Source organism: Cucumis melo, chromosome 4, assembly GCF_025177605.1.
Source record: "Cucumis melo cultivar AY chromosome 4, USDA_Cmelo_AY_1.0, whole genome shotgun sequence".
Taxonomy (NCBI): Eukaryota; Viridiplantae; Streptophyta; class Magnoliopsida; order Cucurbitales; family Cucurbitaceae; genus Cucumis; species Cucumis melo.
In genome coordinates this window covers 21,680,354-21,699,512 of record NC_066860.1, presented here as the reverse complement: position 1 = coordinate 21,699,512, position 19,159 = coordinate 21,680,354, and the positions used below count along the sequence as shown (strand labels likewise).

The 19,159-nt window shown below is 32.7% G+C and overlaps 2 protein-coding genes across 3 annotated transcripts; one reads left to right on the top strand and one right to left on the bottom strand.

Moving 5' to 3' along the window:
- Positions 1–215: 215 nt before the first annotated feature.
- LOC127149045 (L10-interacting MYB domain-containing protein-like) lies at positions 216–3,142 on the top strand. 2 transcript variants are annotated; one of them, XM_051083758.1, is made up of 3 exons: positions 216–362; positions 2,152–2,522; positions 2,602–3,142. In XM_051083758.1, exons 2-3 carry the CDS (start codon positions 2,157–2,159, stop codon positions 2,857–2,859), a joined length of 624 nt encoding a protein of 207 aa, XP_050939715.1. In that variant the 5' UTR covers positions 216–362; positions 2,152–2,156; the 3' UTR covers positions 2,860–3,142. The 2 variants fall into 2 exon arrangements, with proteins under 2 accessions (XP_050939715.1, XP_050939716.1); XM_051083759.1 differs by lacking the exon at positions 216–362 and having other exon boundaries at positions 2,107–2,522.
- A 6,488-nt stretch (positions 3,143–9,630) lies between these two features.
- On the bottom strand, positions 9,631–16,098 carry LOC103502795 (DEAD-box ATP-dependent RNA helicase 5). Its single transcript, XM_008466885.3, has 13 exons — positions 15,479–16,098; positions 15,258–15,382; positions 14,600–14,707; positions 13,499–13,579; positions 12,504–12,582; positions 12,273–12,358; positions 12,146–12,202; positions 11,994–12,061; positions 11,600–11,668; positions 11,382–11,475; positions 10,785–10,949; positions 10,588–10,680; positions 9,631–9,960 (listed from the first exon to the last, which is right to left on the bottom strand). The coding sequence occupies exons 1-13, from the start codon at positions 15,960–15,962 to the stop codon at positions 9,868–9,870; spliced, it is 1,602 nt and encodes a 533-aa protein (XP_008465107.2). The 5' UTR covers positions 15,963–16,098; the 3' UTR covers positions 9,631–9,867.
- Between the last annotated feature and the right edge of the window lie 3,061 nt (positions 16,099–19,159).

Genomic DNA, 19,159 nt, shown 5'->3' with positions numbered 1-19,159 from the left:
TTTCTCGTTTCCTGTTTCTGTTTCTAATTTTTAAGAAATGAATTTGTTTGATAAAGTTTCCTGTTTCTTGTTCTCAAAATAATCAGGAACGTTTCTATTTTATCTGAGAATTCGTGGGAACAAAAAAAATAAATTTCTCTTGTTTCCTTCCCATCTTTATTTCTCTTTGTTTCTCTTTTCCTCTTCCACTCGTCTTCTCCATTCTTAGTTTCGTCCTTCTCTCTGGCTAGGTGTTCTCCCTTCTCTGTTTTGTCTTCTCTCCGGCTAGGTGTCTCTTCTCCGACTACATCTTCGTTCTCTGGCGAGGAATTTCTTTTCGAATCTCCGTTTTCCTTCTCCCTTCTCCGGTTCTTTGACTAAAGGTATGTATTTTTTTCTCTATTTATTGATTCTCCAACAAGTCAAAATATGGCTCTGTCTCTTATCGATCTCCATCTCCCTTAAAAGTAGGGTTTCCATCACCTTCATATTGTTTTTGTTGATGTATTTTTTTTCTTTTCTTTTTGTTGCCGATGGATTGATTTAAAGAAAATCTAGAGGTTACCCACCTCTTGAATTTGAGGTATAATTGAATCAGGTGAGCGTAGGTGAAGAAATTTATGCTTATTTGTTATTTCTCTTTTTCTATTGAAAATTGAAGGTATATTGACTTGGAGTTTTTCATTCAAACATCACATATGCAAATTTAGCTTGAACAGATGATGAAATTTGTCTATAGTGTATTGTTTTTCCTAGTGAATTGTCCGCTAAAACTTCATCAATTTGTATTGTGTTTGGTGTTGGGAAGCATTTTCTTTTATTGGTTTGTTTTTCCTTGATTTGGGAATGCGGGTAGATTTTTCCATCTGGGTTTAGCGTATTTTTCAATACATGTATTGAATTATTGGCTTCTGTTTCGCCATTTTCGTTGGATAATTATTGTAATCTTAAGTTAAAGGGGTAAAAAAAGAGAAAACAGGGGATTTTTTTTTATGGGTTTCTTGGGTTCTTCTGGAGAAGAGACGGGAAGGGGGGGGACAGAGTTCAAGGGTTGGTTTCAAAACATTAATAAGGAGGAAACAGGTTGATTCTGCCAATTCTTCATCTTTTTCTTCATCAGGACATTATCAATTAGCCAAAGAGTTATCAGTTGCTCACCTTATTTCAATAGGTACTCATGTTGTAATTCATGGTAAAAGAAAGCAGAAAACATCAACCCCTTTTTTCCTTCAGTACTGTTTATTTTCTCACATACTTTTCTTTCACTTGTCTTCTTCTCTTTGGTCCTTCTCTCAACTTTGGTTTTGACCTTATTCTTTATTATTTTAGCTCTTTTGTTTATTATAATATATATATATATAGTCAATATTATATTTTATGGTTTAATTAGGGATGGGACTCTGCCAATTTGGAATTTATAATTTGATCAAATAATACACACTCTTTGTAATTTGATGTTTATGTTTGTTATAATTTCCATTTGTCCAACTTATTTGTACTATGAGTTATCTTCTGTGACAAACAAATTGTGTATTGATCTAACAAAAATAACTCATAAGAATAATAGGATTCTTCAAACAATCCATAAATATATACCTTTCAAAATATTAAAATTTATGGAATAAGTTCAAGAATCAAAATGAAATTGTACTTCCATTATTCGTTAGATTAAAACCACAATGTTTCTTTAGTGTGAGACAAAAGTGTGGGTGATATATGTGGTCCTTTACGAGCTCTTTCTAGGTCACCCTATGAGATTGTGTAGGTTAGCCCCCTCGGTGACAATTATCTCTTTTCTAATTAATTTGGAAGAGAAGCAATGTCAAAACCAAAATGGTTCAACTTACTCTTTTAGATGTTATCGGCGTTTAACTAATTAATTGTAAATATGTTGTGGGGTCTCATGTTAGGGGCGTATTGTTCTTTGCTCTCATATCGGCACACTGAGTGAGATATGGAAACATATGTAAAACTTAGCTTTTATTGTCAAAATTTCTTTTTTAGTTGTTCAAACTTTGGTTTGTAACGATTTAGTCATTTTTGTTCGAATTTTGCCATAGCCACAAAGGCTAATACAAGATTTTTCATTATGTAGAAAGGATGTGTAAACTATGAACATTCTGTTTGTTTATTTTAATTTTGCCACTAATTTTTGGATTTGTCATTATGTAGAAAGGATGTCACAAAAATCAACTGAACAACTTTGTGTCGATGACGTTGTTGAGATTGATGAATTAAAAGGTGAGGGACCATGGTCAAATAAGAGTGAAACTTTGTTTGTGGACTTAATGGATGAAGAGGTTGCAAAAGGCAATCGACCAACTACAACATTTACAAAGACTAGTTGGAATTATATGAGAAGCCAACTAATTGCTAGTGCAGGATATAATTATTCTCATGATCAATTGAAAAATAAGTTTAACAAATTAAGACAAATGTACAAAGACTTCAAAAAGATATTGAGTGATATGACAGGAAATGGTTGGGATCTATTATTAGGTACCATCAATCTTGAAGAGGAGCAATGGAATGAGCTTTTTAAGGTATAATAGTTGCAGTTTTTTTCAATTTCTAATCATCTTTAGGCGAATAAGAGAGCTAAAAAGTTTTCATTTTCTATAGGTGAATAAGAGAGCTAAAAAGTTTAGAAAAAGTGGTTGCCCACATTATGAAAAGCTCGTAAGGATTATTGGAGATACTACTGCAACAGGTGTAAATGCTTGCCCATCAACAAGACTTATTTCAGATTCTGAAGACGAAAATGAAGATGACGTTGCAAGCAACACAAACATTGGTGTTGAAGAGAATAATAAAGGAAAAAGAAAAAAAACGATTTCAAAGAAAGAAACGAATTTGACAGTTTCTTCCCATCATTCTTAGATGTATATGCGGAGAATGCAAAGAGAAAGAATGACATCCTTGAGAAAAGATCTTTTGGTTGTACATCTAGTCAAGTTGATGAGAGCCAAACATCAAACAAAAAAGATGATCTCCATGAAGAGTTGATGGAATGTTTAGACATTTTAAATACAATGGAGGATGTTGATGGAGAGGCTTATTCCAAAATACTGAAACTCTTGCACGGAGATCTTGCTTGGAGAAAGCTATTTTTGCGCATGCCCGATTCAAGGAAGAGAGATTTCATAAATAGTCTTTAGATGTCACTTAGGGATGTTTTAGGATTATGTCATTTACTTTTTAATATTATACTTGAACATGGATTTTGTATGTTTAACTTTGAATTGATATGGACTTCAATTGACTTTATGGTTTGTGTTGTTTTTTAACATGGCTACGTTTGATGTATTGAGATGGATTATGTCATAAATAGTCTTTGATTCGTACGTTTTTTGTGTTTGATTTAGGGATATACTAGTGAATTGATATGGACTTGATTCAAGATAATCATTCTGATGATGGTTTTGATTCTGACGACGACGACGATGGTATTTGCATCATTTTTACTTTATTCTACATGAGCTTGCACATGATACAATCTTCAAAACAACCATGTAGAACCTCTGCACTGAGAGGACATGATTATGTGATTGAGTTGTTAAATGGAAACGATAGTAGATGTTTTGATTGTTTTAGAATGAAAAGAATTACATTCATAAGGTTTTGTGAAGATTTAAAATCAAAGACAAATCTGAAATCATCTAGGTATCTTACCGTTCAAGAAAAAGTTGGTATATTCTTATTAATCATATCACATAATGAAAGCAATCGTATAGCAGCAGAAAGATTTCAACATTCGGGTCATACTATTTCTCTAGCTTTTAACAAGGTTTTGAGGAAAGTTTGCAAGCTTGTGAGAAATTATTCGCCCACCCAATATGGACACTGTAGCAATGGAGATCGTATCAAATTCAAAATATTACCCTTTCTTTAAGGTAATGCCTTAATGTTTTGATTTATTTTCAGAAATATAATGTTTTGAAATATATTTATGTTTTTTATTATCCTTTAGGATTGTATTGGTGCTATTGATGGCACTCATGTTGCTGCAAGCATTCCCCAAAATGAACAAATACCGTTTCGTGGAAGAAAAACTAACACAACATGGAATATAATGTGTGTTTGTTCATTTGATATGTTATTCACGTATGTCATGTCTGGTTGGGAAGGATCGGCCAATGATTCTCGTATACTTCAAGAATGTATCAAGAATCCTGAGAATAAATTTCCTATGCCTAAGAGAGGTAAATAATTATGTGTTTTTCAAAACTTTAATTCCATATTTGAGTTTATGATAATTTTTTATTTGCTTTATTATATGCAGATCAATACTATCTTGTCGACTCAGAATATTCAAATATGCCAGGATTTTTAGCACCATTTCAAGGTCAAAGATATCATTTACGAGATTTTAGAGAAAGGAGACATCGCCCTCGAGGTAGAGAAGAAGTGTTTAATTATCGATATTCTTCACTGTGAAATGTCATCGAACGTTGTTTTGGTGTGTTGAAGGCTCGATTTCCTATTCTTAAGCAAATGCTTCCGTACTCGATCAAGACACAAAAATATATACCGATAGCATGTTGCACAGTTCACAATTATATTAGATTGAATGATCGTCAAGATGATCTTTTCAATGTCTTTAGCACTGAATTAATGATCGTTGAAGATGCACATAATTTGTTGGCCAATTTGCAGAGTGATATAATTGAATTAGATGTGAGTCGACAGCATCTACGAGAAATGGCCCGAGCGAGAGATGATATTGCGAATCAAATTTGGGCAACATTTGAAGGATATATACAATTTTATGTTTATGTTATTTCTTTTATTTGTGCACTGGGACTTTTTTGTATTAAATGATATAAAGTACTTTTGATAATTTTCATTTTTATGTTTAATGCAGGACATAAATTTTAATTTAATGTTTAACTGAATTACATGTGAATAAAATAAAAATAAATCTGAAGATGAGCAATCAAACAAAACTATTAAACAAGAAATAATAAAAACAGGAAACAAGAAACAGTTACCAAACACATTTTCTGTTTCTGTTTCTTTTTTTTTTCTGTTTCTTTTTTTAAAGAAACAAGAAACAGAAACAGTTATCAAACATGTTCCTATTTCTTGTTCTAAAAAAAGAAGAAACAGGGAACAAGAAACAAGAAACAGGAAACAGGAAACAGGGAACAGGGAACAGAAATGTTACCAAACACAACCTAGGCAGCTTAAGGGAAACTTTGAGTTCAATCCAGTAAAAAAACAATTGAACTACGTTATAACTTGATCCCTATATTATAAAGGGTACGAGGCAGTTTAAGGGAAACTTTAAGTTCAGTTCAGTAAAAAAAACTCAGTTGAGAAGAATGGAAAACAAAAGTAGTGTCATGATCACAAAAAGCATGACACTAGCGATTGATGGTTTTCATTCTCATTAAAGAATATCAACTTAAAGTTGAAGATGCCCTGTTAGAGGCAACATAACAAATCAAAAAGGTGGTTGCACTAGGAGCAAGATGCTGCAAAGTTAGATGCTTATAAGGTGACATCACTCCTTTGAAGTTCAACACTTCATTGTTAAGTTTAGAAGTTCCTCAGAATTTGATTCTGAGGCTTTGTTAATGTTTCTTAAAATTTAAGTTCACACAAGTTTAGAAGTTCCTCAAAATCAAATTCTGAGCCTTTGTTGATGTTTCTTCAAATTCGAGTTCAAAAATTTCATAAAGGCTCATTCAAATGCAAGATTGGGGACTTCACCAATGCTCCATCGACTTTAAGGATTGCACTGTGTTATTTTTCCATGTACAAGATCGAAGGTTTCATCGATACATCCTCATATTCAAGCTTGAAGGCTTCATCAGCATTTCCTCATATTCAAGCTTGAATATGCTTCATCGATGCTTTCTCATATTCAAGCTCGAAGGCTTCATCAACACTTTCTCATATTTAAATTCAAAAGTTTTGTCTTCTTCAAACCAAAAGAAAAAAACCTTTATCGTTGCTTCTTCAAGCAAGTTTGAAGACTTTAGGCTTCACTAATGCAGATGCAGCTCTGCCTCCTCTAAAAAATGTCGATGCAAAAAAAAAAAAAAATCTACCTTATCTCCAATATGTTGTAGCCCTGAGAGGATGATGATGGCGCAGCTCTGCTTTTACCTCTCCAAGATAACGTCAATGGTACAACTTTACCTCATCTCTCCAAATAATGATGACGGTGGAGCTTCGCCTCTGTCTCTCCAAGATGTCCGATTGCTCCTACTAGAGCGGTGGATCTGACGATAAATGCTCGATTGTCCATCAATAGAAGTTAGATCGCTAACGGCGAAACACGGCGAAGATGTCCAATCGCTCCTACTAAGGCGGTGGATCTGACAGCAAATACTCGATTGTTCTTCAGTAGAAGTTGGATCGCTGATGGCGAAGTACGACGAAGATGTCTGATCGCTCATACCAGGACGATGGATCTGATGTCAAATGCCCGATCGTCCCCCAGTAGAAGTTGGATTGCTGACTGCGAAGCACGATGAAGATGTCTGATTGCTCCTATTAGGGTGGTAGATTTGACGGTAAATGCCCGATCGTCCCCTAGTAAAAGTTGGATCGTCGATGGCGAAGCACAACGAAGACGTCCAATCGCTCCTACCAGGATAGTGGATTTGATGCCAAATGCTCGATCGTCTCCCAGTAGAATTGGATCGATAACGGTGAAGCACAGCGAAGATGTCCGATCGCTCTTACTCGGGTAGTGGATCTGACGAAAAATACCCGATCGTCCCTTAGTAGAAGTTGGATCGCTAACAACAAAGCACGACAAAGATGTTCGATTGGTCTTACTAGGGTGGTGGATCTGACGGCAAATACCCAATCATCCTTCAATAGAAGTTAGATTGTTGACGATGAAATCACCTCTGCAAATGATTGCAAAAAAAAAAAATAATAAATATAAAAAAAAAAAAGAAAGAAGAAAAAATCCTCACATTTTGAAGACGCGTTTAGAAGCAAAGAGAGACACGACTACTTTAGTTCTTATAAAAAAGAAGAACAGAAAGTTAAAAAAAAAGTTATTAGAAAAGAAGGAAATAAAAGAAGAAAAAAAAAAGAAAAAAAAAAAGAGAAGAGAAGTTTTTTCTCTCATACCTTTGTTCTGCGTGATAAGGAAAGAATGATCAATGTATGAGTCCAATTCCAAATAAGATTTGGAATGATTTTAAAAGTTTTAAATAATAAAATAAATTTGAAATTCAATTATCTTATGTTATTTTATTTTGGAATAAAATATCAGATTTCACTTTTGAGATATTTAAACATATTTTAATATTTTAATATTTAGGTTTTACCCCTAAATTAAAATTAAAATTTAGATTTTACCTCCATTTTTATCTCAAATTTAAATTGGAGCCATAAATCTAACTTTATCCCAAGATTGAGGTCTTGTATTTATCTCATAACTAAATTTGGTCATTTTATCCCAAAATTAAAATTGGTCATTCCAAATTCTCGTGCAATCTCATGACAAATTAAGGTATGGTAGAAACCTCATTCTTAACTCAAATTAAAATATGGTTCCAAATTTTATAAAAAAAATTCATCAAATTAAGTTTTTTATCCTCAAATCAAAGTAAGTTGAGATAAAATCTTGAACTTTCTCAAATTAAGGATTTGTCATATTCCAACCCTTATTTCAAATTTAAATCAAACTCATAATTAATCAAACTATAAATTTAGTAAAATGCTCGTATTTGAATTTCAAGTTTATCTTTTTCGAGGTTCACCCACTCATACACGTGCATAAAAAGGGGTATTTATTGAATAAGAAATTTTGGAATCAATCACAAATTATCACATTATTTACTAAAATAATTTCATTTGGGATTAACTAAAAATTGACATGTGTCCCAAATTAAATTTAAAGACAAATTGGCCAATTCTAATGATGTCACATGTTTTTATTATGACAATTGGATCAAATTAATTATCTTGGTTCAATTAAATATTATTTACTTGGGCTAAAATTCAATTGAACAAAACAAAATTAATTTAGCCCAAAATTAAATATGACCCAAATCTATGTGATTGAGCCCAAGTCCATAAAAGCCCACCAAGAAACTCTATAAATAGAGAAGTTCCCGTGCGATTATAAATTTTTGACTCCATAAGGTGTAGAGAGAATTCTCATAATTCTCCAAAGACCTAGAAAACTGTCTAACTCTTGAAGCCAAGATACAAATTTTCCTCCAAGACTCCAACTTCAATAACATAACGTGCTCTGCTTTTTCAAATCAAGCGCAAGCATCCAACCGAGAGAGAATCAGAGGAACAAATTCTAGAGATTGAACCACATTATCACATCTAATCAACATAAATATAACATCAATACAAGTTCAACTCCACGAATCAAATTTCTCTAAAATCTCGTGTGAGCACCCACAAACCCACAATGGAAAATACAAAAAATGTCTCATCAACCACGTTGTCAACAATGTACGTAATATATTTGGTACCTGATCGTTTAAATTAAGCTATTATTTGGTATACAATCGTTTATTTGATTGTTTAGATTTGGATAGCCAAATCTAAATGATTTTTTTGTCAAGATTATTTGTACACATTTGTTTAATTTGGTTACACGATCATTTAGATTTTGTATACGATCGTTTAGATTTGTCTACCGTTTTGATTTGTTTAGCAAAATCTAAACCATCGTTTTTTTCAAGATTCTTTGCCACACGTTCGTTTAGATTTGGCTACGTGATTATCGTTTAGATTTGGCTAAACAATCTTTTTTTAATATTATTTTGTTACATGATCGTTTAGATTTGTCTAATGATCGTTTATTATTATTTTTTTTAACATTCTTTTGTACACGATCGTTCCAAATCTAAACGACAATAAAAAGGAAAGAGGAGAAGAAAGAGGGTCTTGAACAACCAATTAACCGTTTGAAAAAAATAAATGACGATAAAAAGGAAAGAAGAAAAGAAAGACAATAGATGATAAACCAAAATCTAAACGTTTTTTTTTTTTTTCAAGATTTATATATTTAGCATACGATCTTAAACAACCAAATAACAACTTGAAAAAGATCTTAAACCAAATAACACTTAAAAAAAAAAAAGAACAAACCTAAAATATTTAAAAAACGACTATCTTTTTCATTTTGTACACTACCTAAATATTTTGTTGATTTAGTTATATTTATGAAAATTTTCTTGAAATTAGTCCCAAACAAATTGAAAAACCGTCTTAGTTTCTTTTATTTGGGATGGTTTCTTCAACTTTCATTCTTTTTCATTTTCTTTTCTTTTTTCAGCTTCATCTTCGTGATTCTTGATATTTTTTGTTCAATTCCTAAAACATGCCCAAGCACATGTGCAAAATCTACAAATCGCAAAAATTTCTCTTGAAAGAACAATTCATAGAAAGGAAAAAACCAATTCATAGAAGAACAAAGCTACCCATAATTTGATAGCTCTAACCTCATGTACGACTTCCTCTTCTTGAAAACTTTTCCTTCATATTACCCTTCATCTTCATTGCTTAGATTCTAATGAATCTCAATTAAAATTAAAAAAAAAAAAAAAAAGAAATGTGCAAAACAAAAACATTGGCTACACTAAGTTTATCCTCTAGAAAACAAAAATATTTTGAAATTTAAACATAGCAAACTAAAAGTCAAAAAAACAACAAGGAGGCTAAATGAAAACTTGCACAATAGCACACCATCTTACAATGTGATAATATTGCATTGCAAATTGAGAAGTGTCTTTTCTCAATCCTCGTTGATCAATACATTAATGAGCTCACAAGAACAAAATTGAATAAAAGAGAAAATACATGGTTCCTATTATGAATTTAAACATCTTACAAAAACGAAGCAATTTTACTTGCTTTTGGACCTGGAAAAAAATTGGGAGAATTTAGTTAGAAGTATTATTCATCGTCAGAATCGTTGAATGTAATTTTCTTGGACTTGGGGGCATCTGCCGTAATTTCCTTAAAGTGGGCTCCATAGAGCTTTGATTCCTGCAGTTAATTAACATATATATATCATCAATTGAAAGCTTCTAAAAATTCCTATTCAAGCTTTTGATTATTTCCCTTCCTCTTTATGTTAAAAAAAATTACCATCTCCATCTGTAATTATTGTATTAAAACAATAGTGTAACTTTTGAAAAATGAAAAAGGAATGTAGGGTGCTAATACCAAAATCGTTTAAATGTTTGAATTGAACTAGGCAGTTCTTCCACAATTCCTAGCAATAGTTACTTATCTTTCTTAATTAAATATTATAAATATTTAAATTCTTAATCGAATTCTTTAAAAAAAATTAATATTTTTTCTGACTTGTTTTTTACTACACTGGTAGAAAATATACAACAAAAGAACTTTACAAGAAGTAGGTTTGTTAAGCCTTATTTTCAAAAACAAAATGGTTATAAAACTAAGTTTCTTAATCGGACAACTCTTTTATTCAAGAAGCAATGAGTGACACGTATTTGTAACCTTCTAACATTCAAATTGATTTACTCTAAAACATCATACCAACCTATTATTTAAAAGATAGAAGGAAAAAAACTTCGATTACAGATTAGGAAAAAAAAACTTTGATTACAGATTACAGACCAAAAAAAAAAAAAAGAAAGGAATTACCTTTTTCTTCACATGAGTACCAAATTTCAAAAGCGCATCAGGTACAACTTGCTTAGCTTCTCGAAGAACATTTACCAGCTCCCCAGCAAGTCCCTATAAGAATTGGAACAAAGGGTAAATAAATTAATTAAATAGGCCAAACTATTACATTTTATTTAAGAAAGAGGTGTAAAATATATAAATATAACCAAGATAACCTTGTTTTGCTGCATGAAGAATGTATGAGCAACACCCTTCTTACCCGCCCGTCCAGTCCTTCCAATTCTATGGACATAATCTTCCGTTGTAAGAGGAAAACTATAGTTAATTACTACTTCTACATCTGGAATATCCAAACCTCGAGCTGCTACATCAGTAGCTATCTATAATTACGACAAAATCTACATGTTAGCAACTGACGATTGAATACTAAAAGTAAAAATGATTTAACCCACAATTGACTACTAAAAGTAAAAGCTATTTTTTTTACCTTTGACTAATAAAAGTAAAAATTATATCTAAACTTGGTGTTGCAAGATATTAGTATACTCACTACGACGGATCATGTCAAAACAACAACGAAGGTACAAAAGAGACTTCAATCCGAACCAACAAAACAAGTCATAATTACCAAATAATCTATAGTCTAGTGACCAATGCCAAACAATAGCATTAAACTTCACCAACTCCCAAACCTCTTTATTAGATTTCTCAACATGTTTACAGATCATCCGATTCATCTCAAGCCAAATGCCCAACAAAAACTAGTCATAAACATTAAACAGTCGAAGGAACAACTATTTGCAAACGCATACCATTAACGGATAGCTACCACTTTTAAATAATGACAATGCTTTTGTGCGTTCAGTTTGTGCTTTGTCACCGTGTATAGAAACTGCCTTCCAACCCCTAGAGCATAATTAAAGGCAGAATGAGAGTGAGAAAGAGAGAGATTGTTCGATAAGAATTAAAAATTATGTCATGCATCAAGAGCAAAAATCGTTAACCCCAACATATTGCGATGTAATTTTACCTTCTCTGAAGCATTCTTTCAACCCGAGCAGCCTCATTCTTGTACAAGACAAAAACTAATACTCTGTTCCTGAAAAAAAAATAATTCGTTGCTGACAGACCATTATTCACCAATGCACAAAAAAAGTATATTAAAAGTATTAATACCTAATCATATGAGGCTCACATTGAATTAAATGATTTGGGGTTCAACAATATAATATCTCCTAATATCTAATCATATGAGGCTCACATTGAATTAAATGATTTGGGGTTCAACAATATAATATCTCCCCTCTTCAGAATGCTTTAAATAGTTTAGGATTGGGTTTGAAAAATAATTGTAACACAAACCTATATAATAGATGAACAAATTAATAATTAGAATAGTTTCAGATTTTTAAAAAAGTGCTTACCTTTGGGATTTATGGTATTTTTCAAGCAGAGCCCCTAAACGATCATCACGTAATCGATCATCCAAGACCTATTCATGTAAACGATTGATGATGGTTAACTCTATCTTGCTTAAATTAGATGCAAAAGCTCAATCTGGATAAGAAAAAGATACCTCAACTATTTGCATGACATCATGGTTGGCAGCCAAATCCTCTGAACCTACAACCACCTGTCATAAAATACTACCTTCTTTAAAAGTTGAAGAACAAAAATTTCAATTATTTGCAAAGTGTTCACACCTTTACTGGGTCAGGATCCATGAATTCTTGGGCCAATTGATTAACTTGTAGAGGCCATGTAGCACTAAACATAACCATCTGGCGTTCTGCAAAGAAACTAAAGCTTAATAAGAGTGCACAACACGACAATCTAGTCTCGTAGAAATAGACTCAAGATATCAGTCATTTCGAACTGTTGGAGAATGATAAAGTAAAGTAACAAAAAGTGAAAATGAAGACAAATATGTCAACCTGTACAAGTTTGGCTTAATATAGAGCGCACTTCTGGTTCAAATCCCATGTCCAACATTCGATCTGCCTCATCAAGGACCTAAAAGAGTTTAAGTTGTCTTATTAGTAGGATTACAGAACAAAAATGATAAAAAAAATCGCCATATAACCAACAACAAAGATAATATGTTGGACCTAGCAAAATCTATCACCGCCAATCACTACTCTTTCAGAGCCATTTCTAAAATAATCAACAAAACTTTTAACTACAGATAACATGCACACTGTTCATATAGCTGTTAAATTATTTCCTTAGCAGCGCATTGCACCCTTCAATTATTTATTTTTAAATAGTCATACCCAAGACATAATAAACTCCAGTGGCTTTTTTGCAACACGGGGTCTGGAATTTAGGTAGCTCTTCTTATTAATATTTCTAGAAAAGTTTTTCCCCCATTTTGAGGAAGAAAAGGTGATAATAAACTGACCTCTCGATGAAGAGTAAAAAGACGAGCAAAAAGTGTCTAAAAAAGAGAGCACGGCAAAAGAAGAGTCGTAACCAACACAAAAATGGGGATCCTATCCAAAATAAACTAGAGGGTGAAAAAACTCATTAGAAACCAAAAACCAAAACAAGGCATTAATCCTAACATTCAACCAAACTCCTCTGAGGAACTTGCTGTGTTGGATCAATTGATCTAATTAAGTTTAAGTCTATGTGGTACAAGATCTTATAGTTCACATATTCCCATATAAATGAACCATGTCCAACTAGCAATCCTACCCCGTGCCTTAATACTCAATCTTTAATGACACAACTAAATAATAAAGATGTTATTCCATGCTGTAGGGTATTCTTTTCTAAATAAACCTACATAAATGCACAAAATGGAAAATAAAGCAACAAAAGAACTCGAAAAGGAATAAACATCATTAGATTTAACTCAAAGTGACATCAGCTAAGATTAAGAAGATACAAGTTCTCATATGAATGGTACCAAAGATTGGTCATATACCACAAAGGATACTTCTCCGAGTCTGCAGACCTCCATTTCCATCAAATCCTTTAAACGTCCAGGAGTTCCAATTACAATGTCCTGAGTGTAAGAACATAACGTGTGGTTGTCAGGTGGGAGCGTGTAGTTATAATTTTTTTTTTTTAAAAGGAAACAAACTCATGCATTAATAAAAATAGGAGCAATAGTTCATAGAACAAGAGGGTTATAGAATGAACAAATGCTATGACAATAGAATGAGAAGGATCAGCAGGTGCACCCAGGCATCTTAACTAGGTGACACCCCATAGCACCCTCATCATATCCAAACAAAAGGAGACCAACCTAAGTAATTAAAGATAAAAAGGCTAAACGCAGCCAATACAAACCAAGCAAACATACGATCAATCAAGCTTAAACATAGCCACTACAACCCAAAATAATCTGAAAAATATCTGAGAACAATACAAAAAGATACACAAAACTGGAAGGAGACAGCCATCATAAGGGTGAGGGTCATCTAAAGCCCGAGTCCAGAATTAGAGCTTCAGTCAACGGGGAAAGAATGAAAGCCTTCCAATTTAGCAAAATATCTTGTAGAGAGAAATCTTTGAATTGTTTACTGCACAAGCACCACGAGGAGGCATTCAGCTGAGCCAATTCGAATCTGTCCTTCCAGGAGGAAGATTTATTATGGAAAACCAGCTGAACCATATTTCTACCAAGATTGCCTTTACTGCATTACTCCATAACAAGGATATTGATTTTTCCAGAAGCGACACAATAAGAAGCTTTCTGACATTATTTTTACATTCTTTATCGAAAGACCAGCTGAGACTGTGTATTGACTGTGTATTGACTGTGTAGTTATAATTGTAAACCTATTATAACTAAAAGGGGAAACATAGACTTGTTTTAACCAAAAGGAAGTAAAAAAACATGAGAGAGGTATGAGTATGTGTGTGTGATGTAAACTATAAAGTGCTTGAAACCTTATTATCATCCAAAATATGGAACAAGAAAAAGGGTCAATAAAGAAAATGACGATAAATTCCAAATTGGTTGATATCTACAACATAAAAAGAGTCACCAAATCACAAAGAGGGAGCAGAAACATCATACAACACCAGATTTAAGACAAGATATTTGGCTGCCTTTGGAAACTCCTCCATACAAACAAGTAGACATCACCCCACAAGGTTTTCCGGCATTTTCCAGTACGCTTGAAATCTGCCATAGCACATAAAGCCTATAATTAATCACAAACCTGAGTGGTAAAACAAGATTTACTATTTATAATTTTACATATTTGATTTTACATAAGAAACAGGCTTTTCATTGTGTAAAATGAAAGAATGGTAAAACAAGTTCAACGTAAGACAATAATAGCATTGCAACAAGAACACAATTATGCCCAACTAAACAAAAATATAATTTAAATTACAAGTTTAGTCCTTAATTTGAGGTTTGTGTCTTGCAAGTACCTGAACTTACAAGAGTGTGGAATAGGTCCTTAAACTAACACTTTTGTATCTAATAGTTCTTTGAAGTTTCAACTTTGAGCCTAACGGGTCCATGAAAAATTGAATATTGTTACAAATTAAATGATCTATTAGATATATATTTCAATTTTATGTCTAATTATTATGTCTAATTAAACCGTTTTATGTCTCATAGATCCAAAAGTCAAAATTTCGTATAGATGTTTGACATAGAAGGTTAGATACAAACTATCAGTACAATATTCAATCCAAGTGACTTCAATTTCGCAAGCACGTACTTGTTGAGCTAATTCCCTCGTAGGTGATAGAACTAGGCAAAGAGGACTCCGACCCTTCGGCATCTTGCCCTTCCTCTTCTTTAAGACATGCATAATACCAGGTACACCAAACGCCAGAGTCTTGCCTGAAACAACATTTAACTAAAACATCCGCTCCTACTACACAATATAGATGATTATGATCTCATCACAAAATGCTAAAAGCCAATTCCACAAATTACCTGATCCAGTTGCGGCAATTCCAATAAAGTCTCGACCATGCAACAAGAACGGCCAAGCATGGGATTGAATAGGCGACGGGCTTTTGAAAGTTCGACAACACTCCAATACTTCATCTGGAAGTCCCGCTTCGACAAACGACTTAAGCGGTACGAACTTTGCCTCCTTCACATCTTTACCAGTGACCACCACGGACCCATCGGTGGAATTTTCATCCACCTTCGCCTCTTCTTTCTCGTCGGAGGTTTTGATGTCTAAACTTACATCTTTTGATTTCTTGTGCTTTTTCTTCTTCTTGTGAAGCTCTGAGTCAGTTCCTTCCTGTAACTTCGTCTTTGGACTAACTTCATTTTCTTCTAAACAAACCGAGTCCCTGTCTCTCTTCTTCTTCTTCTTCTTCTTCTCGGCTTTGGAATCGGGTTTTTCGAAAGGCTTTTGGGCCAGTTGTTCGCTGATGGTAGAGTCCTCTTTGAGCTTTCCAACCATGGCGGCGTCTGGTAGAGGTCGACTCTGGTCGAGTCGAAGAGAAATCGTCGAACGAAAGGCCAATTTTCTCAGGGAGAAATTCGGAGGTTTTTTAGGGTTTTGACTATTTGACTTTTGAATATTTCTAAATAATTATAACATAGTTTGTTTGTTTTTTAAGGAAATAATATATAATATAGTATAATTTCTATCTAGAAACAATGATCTATAATAGTTTGGAGATCATAATAGTTTGGATATTATAATGGTCTGTATTTGGAGTGCAGATTTATAGTCTGTGTTTGAAGTGTAGATTATTATAGTCTGTTTTCATAGTTTGTCTTTTGGACGTAGATTATTATAGTATGTGTTATTATAATATTATCTTTGTTATTATAGTCTGTGTTTAAGATGCATACTATTATATTATGTTAGTATAAGCTATTATATTATGTTAGTCTATTTTTATAATTTGCATTTGGGATGCAAACTATTATATTATGTGTTTGGAGTGCAATTTATTATAGTCTATGTTTTTATAAGTTGTGTTTGAGGTGTAGATTATAATAATTTATGTTAGTATAAGCTGTGTTTACGATGGAGACTATTATAATATGTGTTTTTCACTACTTTTATTTTCTAAATATGTACATGAAATACACATTTTTTCTTAGGGGTCTTATAAAAAATATAACAATTTGGTAAAATATTTACACCGTATAAAACAATTTTAAAAACAAAAAAAGTCCACAGGCCCACAATAAAAAATACAAAAAATGCATCAGTCAACGCCACGAGATTAATCGATCACAAGCGCCCGCGTGATCGTCTTTTAAACATCATGATACACAATCGTGTAAATAATGATACATGGTCGTGTAGTATCAACACGATTGTGTAGTTCTTTTTAACAATGGGAAAAAAACTTCAAATCTAAACGATCGTGTTAACCATGCTAAATGATCTTGTTGCTATGGTAAGCGATTGTCTAGATCTTATCCACTTGATCGTGTAGTTCTTTTATAAACGATTGGAAAAGAGCTTCAAATCTAAATTATTGTGTTTACCAAGCTAAACAATCATGTTGTTATGGTAAGCGATCATTTAGATCATATCCACACGATCGTGTAGATCTTTTTAAACAATGGAAAAAGAGCTTCAAATCTAAACAGTTGTATTGGCCATGCTAAACAATTGTATTGTTATGGTAAACGATCGTTTAGATCATATCCACATGATCGTGTAATTTTTTTTAAACGATGGAAAAATAGCTTTAAATCTAAAACGATCATGTTGACCATAGAAAATGGTCGTGTTGATAATTGTAAACAATCGTTTAGATCAACACAATAATATTTAAAACGATCTTGATATTTTTAAATATGAGGAAGATGAAGTAGCTTCAAAGAATTTTATCCAAAAATGGTAAAGATGAAATAGAAGATTTAAACAGAAGAATCAATCGTTTTAAACATAAGAATCAGTCAATTTAAACAGTAGAATCAATCAATTTAACAGTAGAATCAATCATTTTAAAAGAATCAATCGATTTAAAATAGGAGCTGAAGAAATTTGGAATGAAGTTGATGAAAAAATCGCAAAGAAAAAGAAGAAAGAGAAGTGACGAATCGCCGCAAATTCAAGGGCAAATCTAAAAATTATGAAAATATTTACCGACTTCATGGGCTTTTTGCATTTTGTTACACGTCCGTAAATATTTTATATGTTTAATTACATTTATGAATATTTTCCTTTTTTTTTAGATTAATTTCATTAAATCTTGTTAATTATGATATTCATTTAATAAATTTAGCTTCAATATTGTATTTTCACTACTCTTTTTTTAATTACGATGTTTATTTCTTAAATTTCAATCTTGCCTTTTCACTACACTTTTTTTGCATGCATATATACATGGTACATCAAATAAATAAATTTCTTCAAATGATTTTATCTAATGATTTTATTTAATCTTCTTAACTAAGACGTTCGTTTGATAAATTTAGCTTTAATCTTGATTTTTCACTACTCTCTTTTGCCATACATATATATAGTACCTGAAATACACATTTTTTCTTAACTTTATTTCACTAAATCTCGTTAACTTTGATATTCATTTAAGAAACTTACATTTAAATTTACATTTTCACTATTCTTTTTTGCCCTACACATATAGAAAAAACACATAAATCATAAATCAATATTATTAAATCTTCTTAATTAGGATCCTCATTTGATTAATTTTGGGTTAATCTCTACAAAACCATCTCCTCATTGCTTTAGGTTATTGTGTTTGATATTAATTTAAGCATACATCACTATGATTTGCCTACATAGTTACTTAGGTAACAAAGCAAGACAAAAGAAATTTGCAATACATATTTATCCAAACATGAATTCATTAATATAGATAAGCTTTCTAAAAAAGAGTTTACAGTACATTAAGAAATAAAGAATGGTTCATAAAAACACCACAACCAGCCTGTTAGAATTAATGGGCTTAGCCCATTGGGAAGATTTACCCTAAATATTCTTTATTTTATTTTTTTTTATCTCTTTGTACTTTTCTATTTATTCCTCTTGTACCTATTGTATGATTATCAGAAAATAATAAAACTAAAAACATCGTGATTTTTCTCCTAGTTCTCGGGTTTACACGTAAGCCAGTTTCGTGTTTATTGCTTTCAATATAGTATCAGAGCGAAGCAACAACAAAACCCTAGAAAAAAGTTTAGGAAACACCCAGACCAAAATTGAAGCTGTCGCTGCTGTCATTGACACCACCATGGAAAAACTACTCCAACGGATTCAGACGTCGTCGATCTATCCAATGGACCAATCTTCGTCGTCGTTCGTGCAACCTTCCGGCCAGAAACCACTTCACGCCCCGCCTCTGTCAAGCGCGTGAGCCCACGCGCCGCCGTTAGCTAATTTCACAGCCCATCCCATCCGCTTCTACGCATCGTCGTCTGTCCAATTGTCTCACCTTTCTGGTCATCCACTGTCGCACGCGCCGCCCATCGTCGTCGGACAGTAACCTTCAAAACTGTCAAATCTGTACAACAATGCAAATTTGTCTATCGAACCTTTACAACAACCTTTCTTCTATAAGAATGGGGCTCCAACACCATAACAGATCAAGGATTGAAGCGAGCAAGTCATCGACACCCTCCAGTTATGGATAGCCATATGTTTGTGGTCTTGGGATTAACCAAACC

What these genes read in the sequence shown, in the direction of transcription:
- LOC127149045 (XM_051083758.1), top strand. Translation starts at nt 2,157, where the DNA reads ATGTCACAAAAATCAACTGAACAACTTTGTGTCGATGACGTTGTTGAG. An exon ending in AATGGAATGAGCTTTTTAAG is followed by an intron (nt 2,523 to 2,601) that starts GTATAATAGTTG and finishes CATTTTCTATAG; the next exon opens with GTGAATAAGAGAGCTAAAAA.
- LOC103502795 (XM_008466885.3), bottom strand. Translation starts at nt 15,962, where the DNA reads ATGGTTGGAAAGCTCAAAGAGGACTCTACCATCAGCGAACAACTGGCC. An exon ending in AATTGCCGCAACTGGATCAG is followed by an intron (nt 15,383 to 15,478) that starts GTAATTTGTGGA and finishes ATGTTGTTTCAG; the next exon opens with GCAAGACTCTGGCGTTTGGT. An exon ending in CTTGTCTTAAATCTGGTGTT is followed by an intron (nt 13,580 to 14,599) that starts GTATGATGTTTC and finishes TCTTACACTCAG; the next exon opens with GACATTGTAATTGGAACTCC.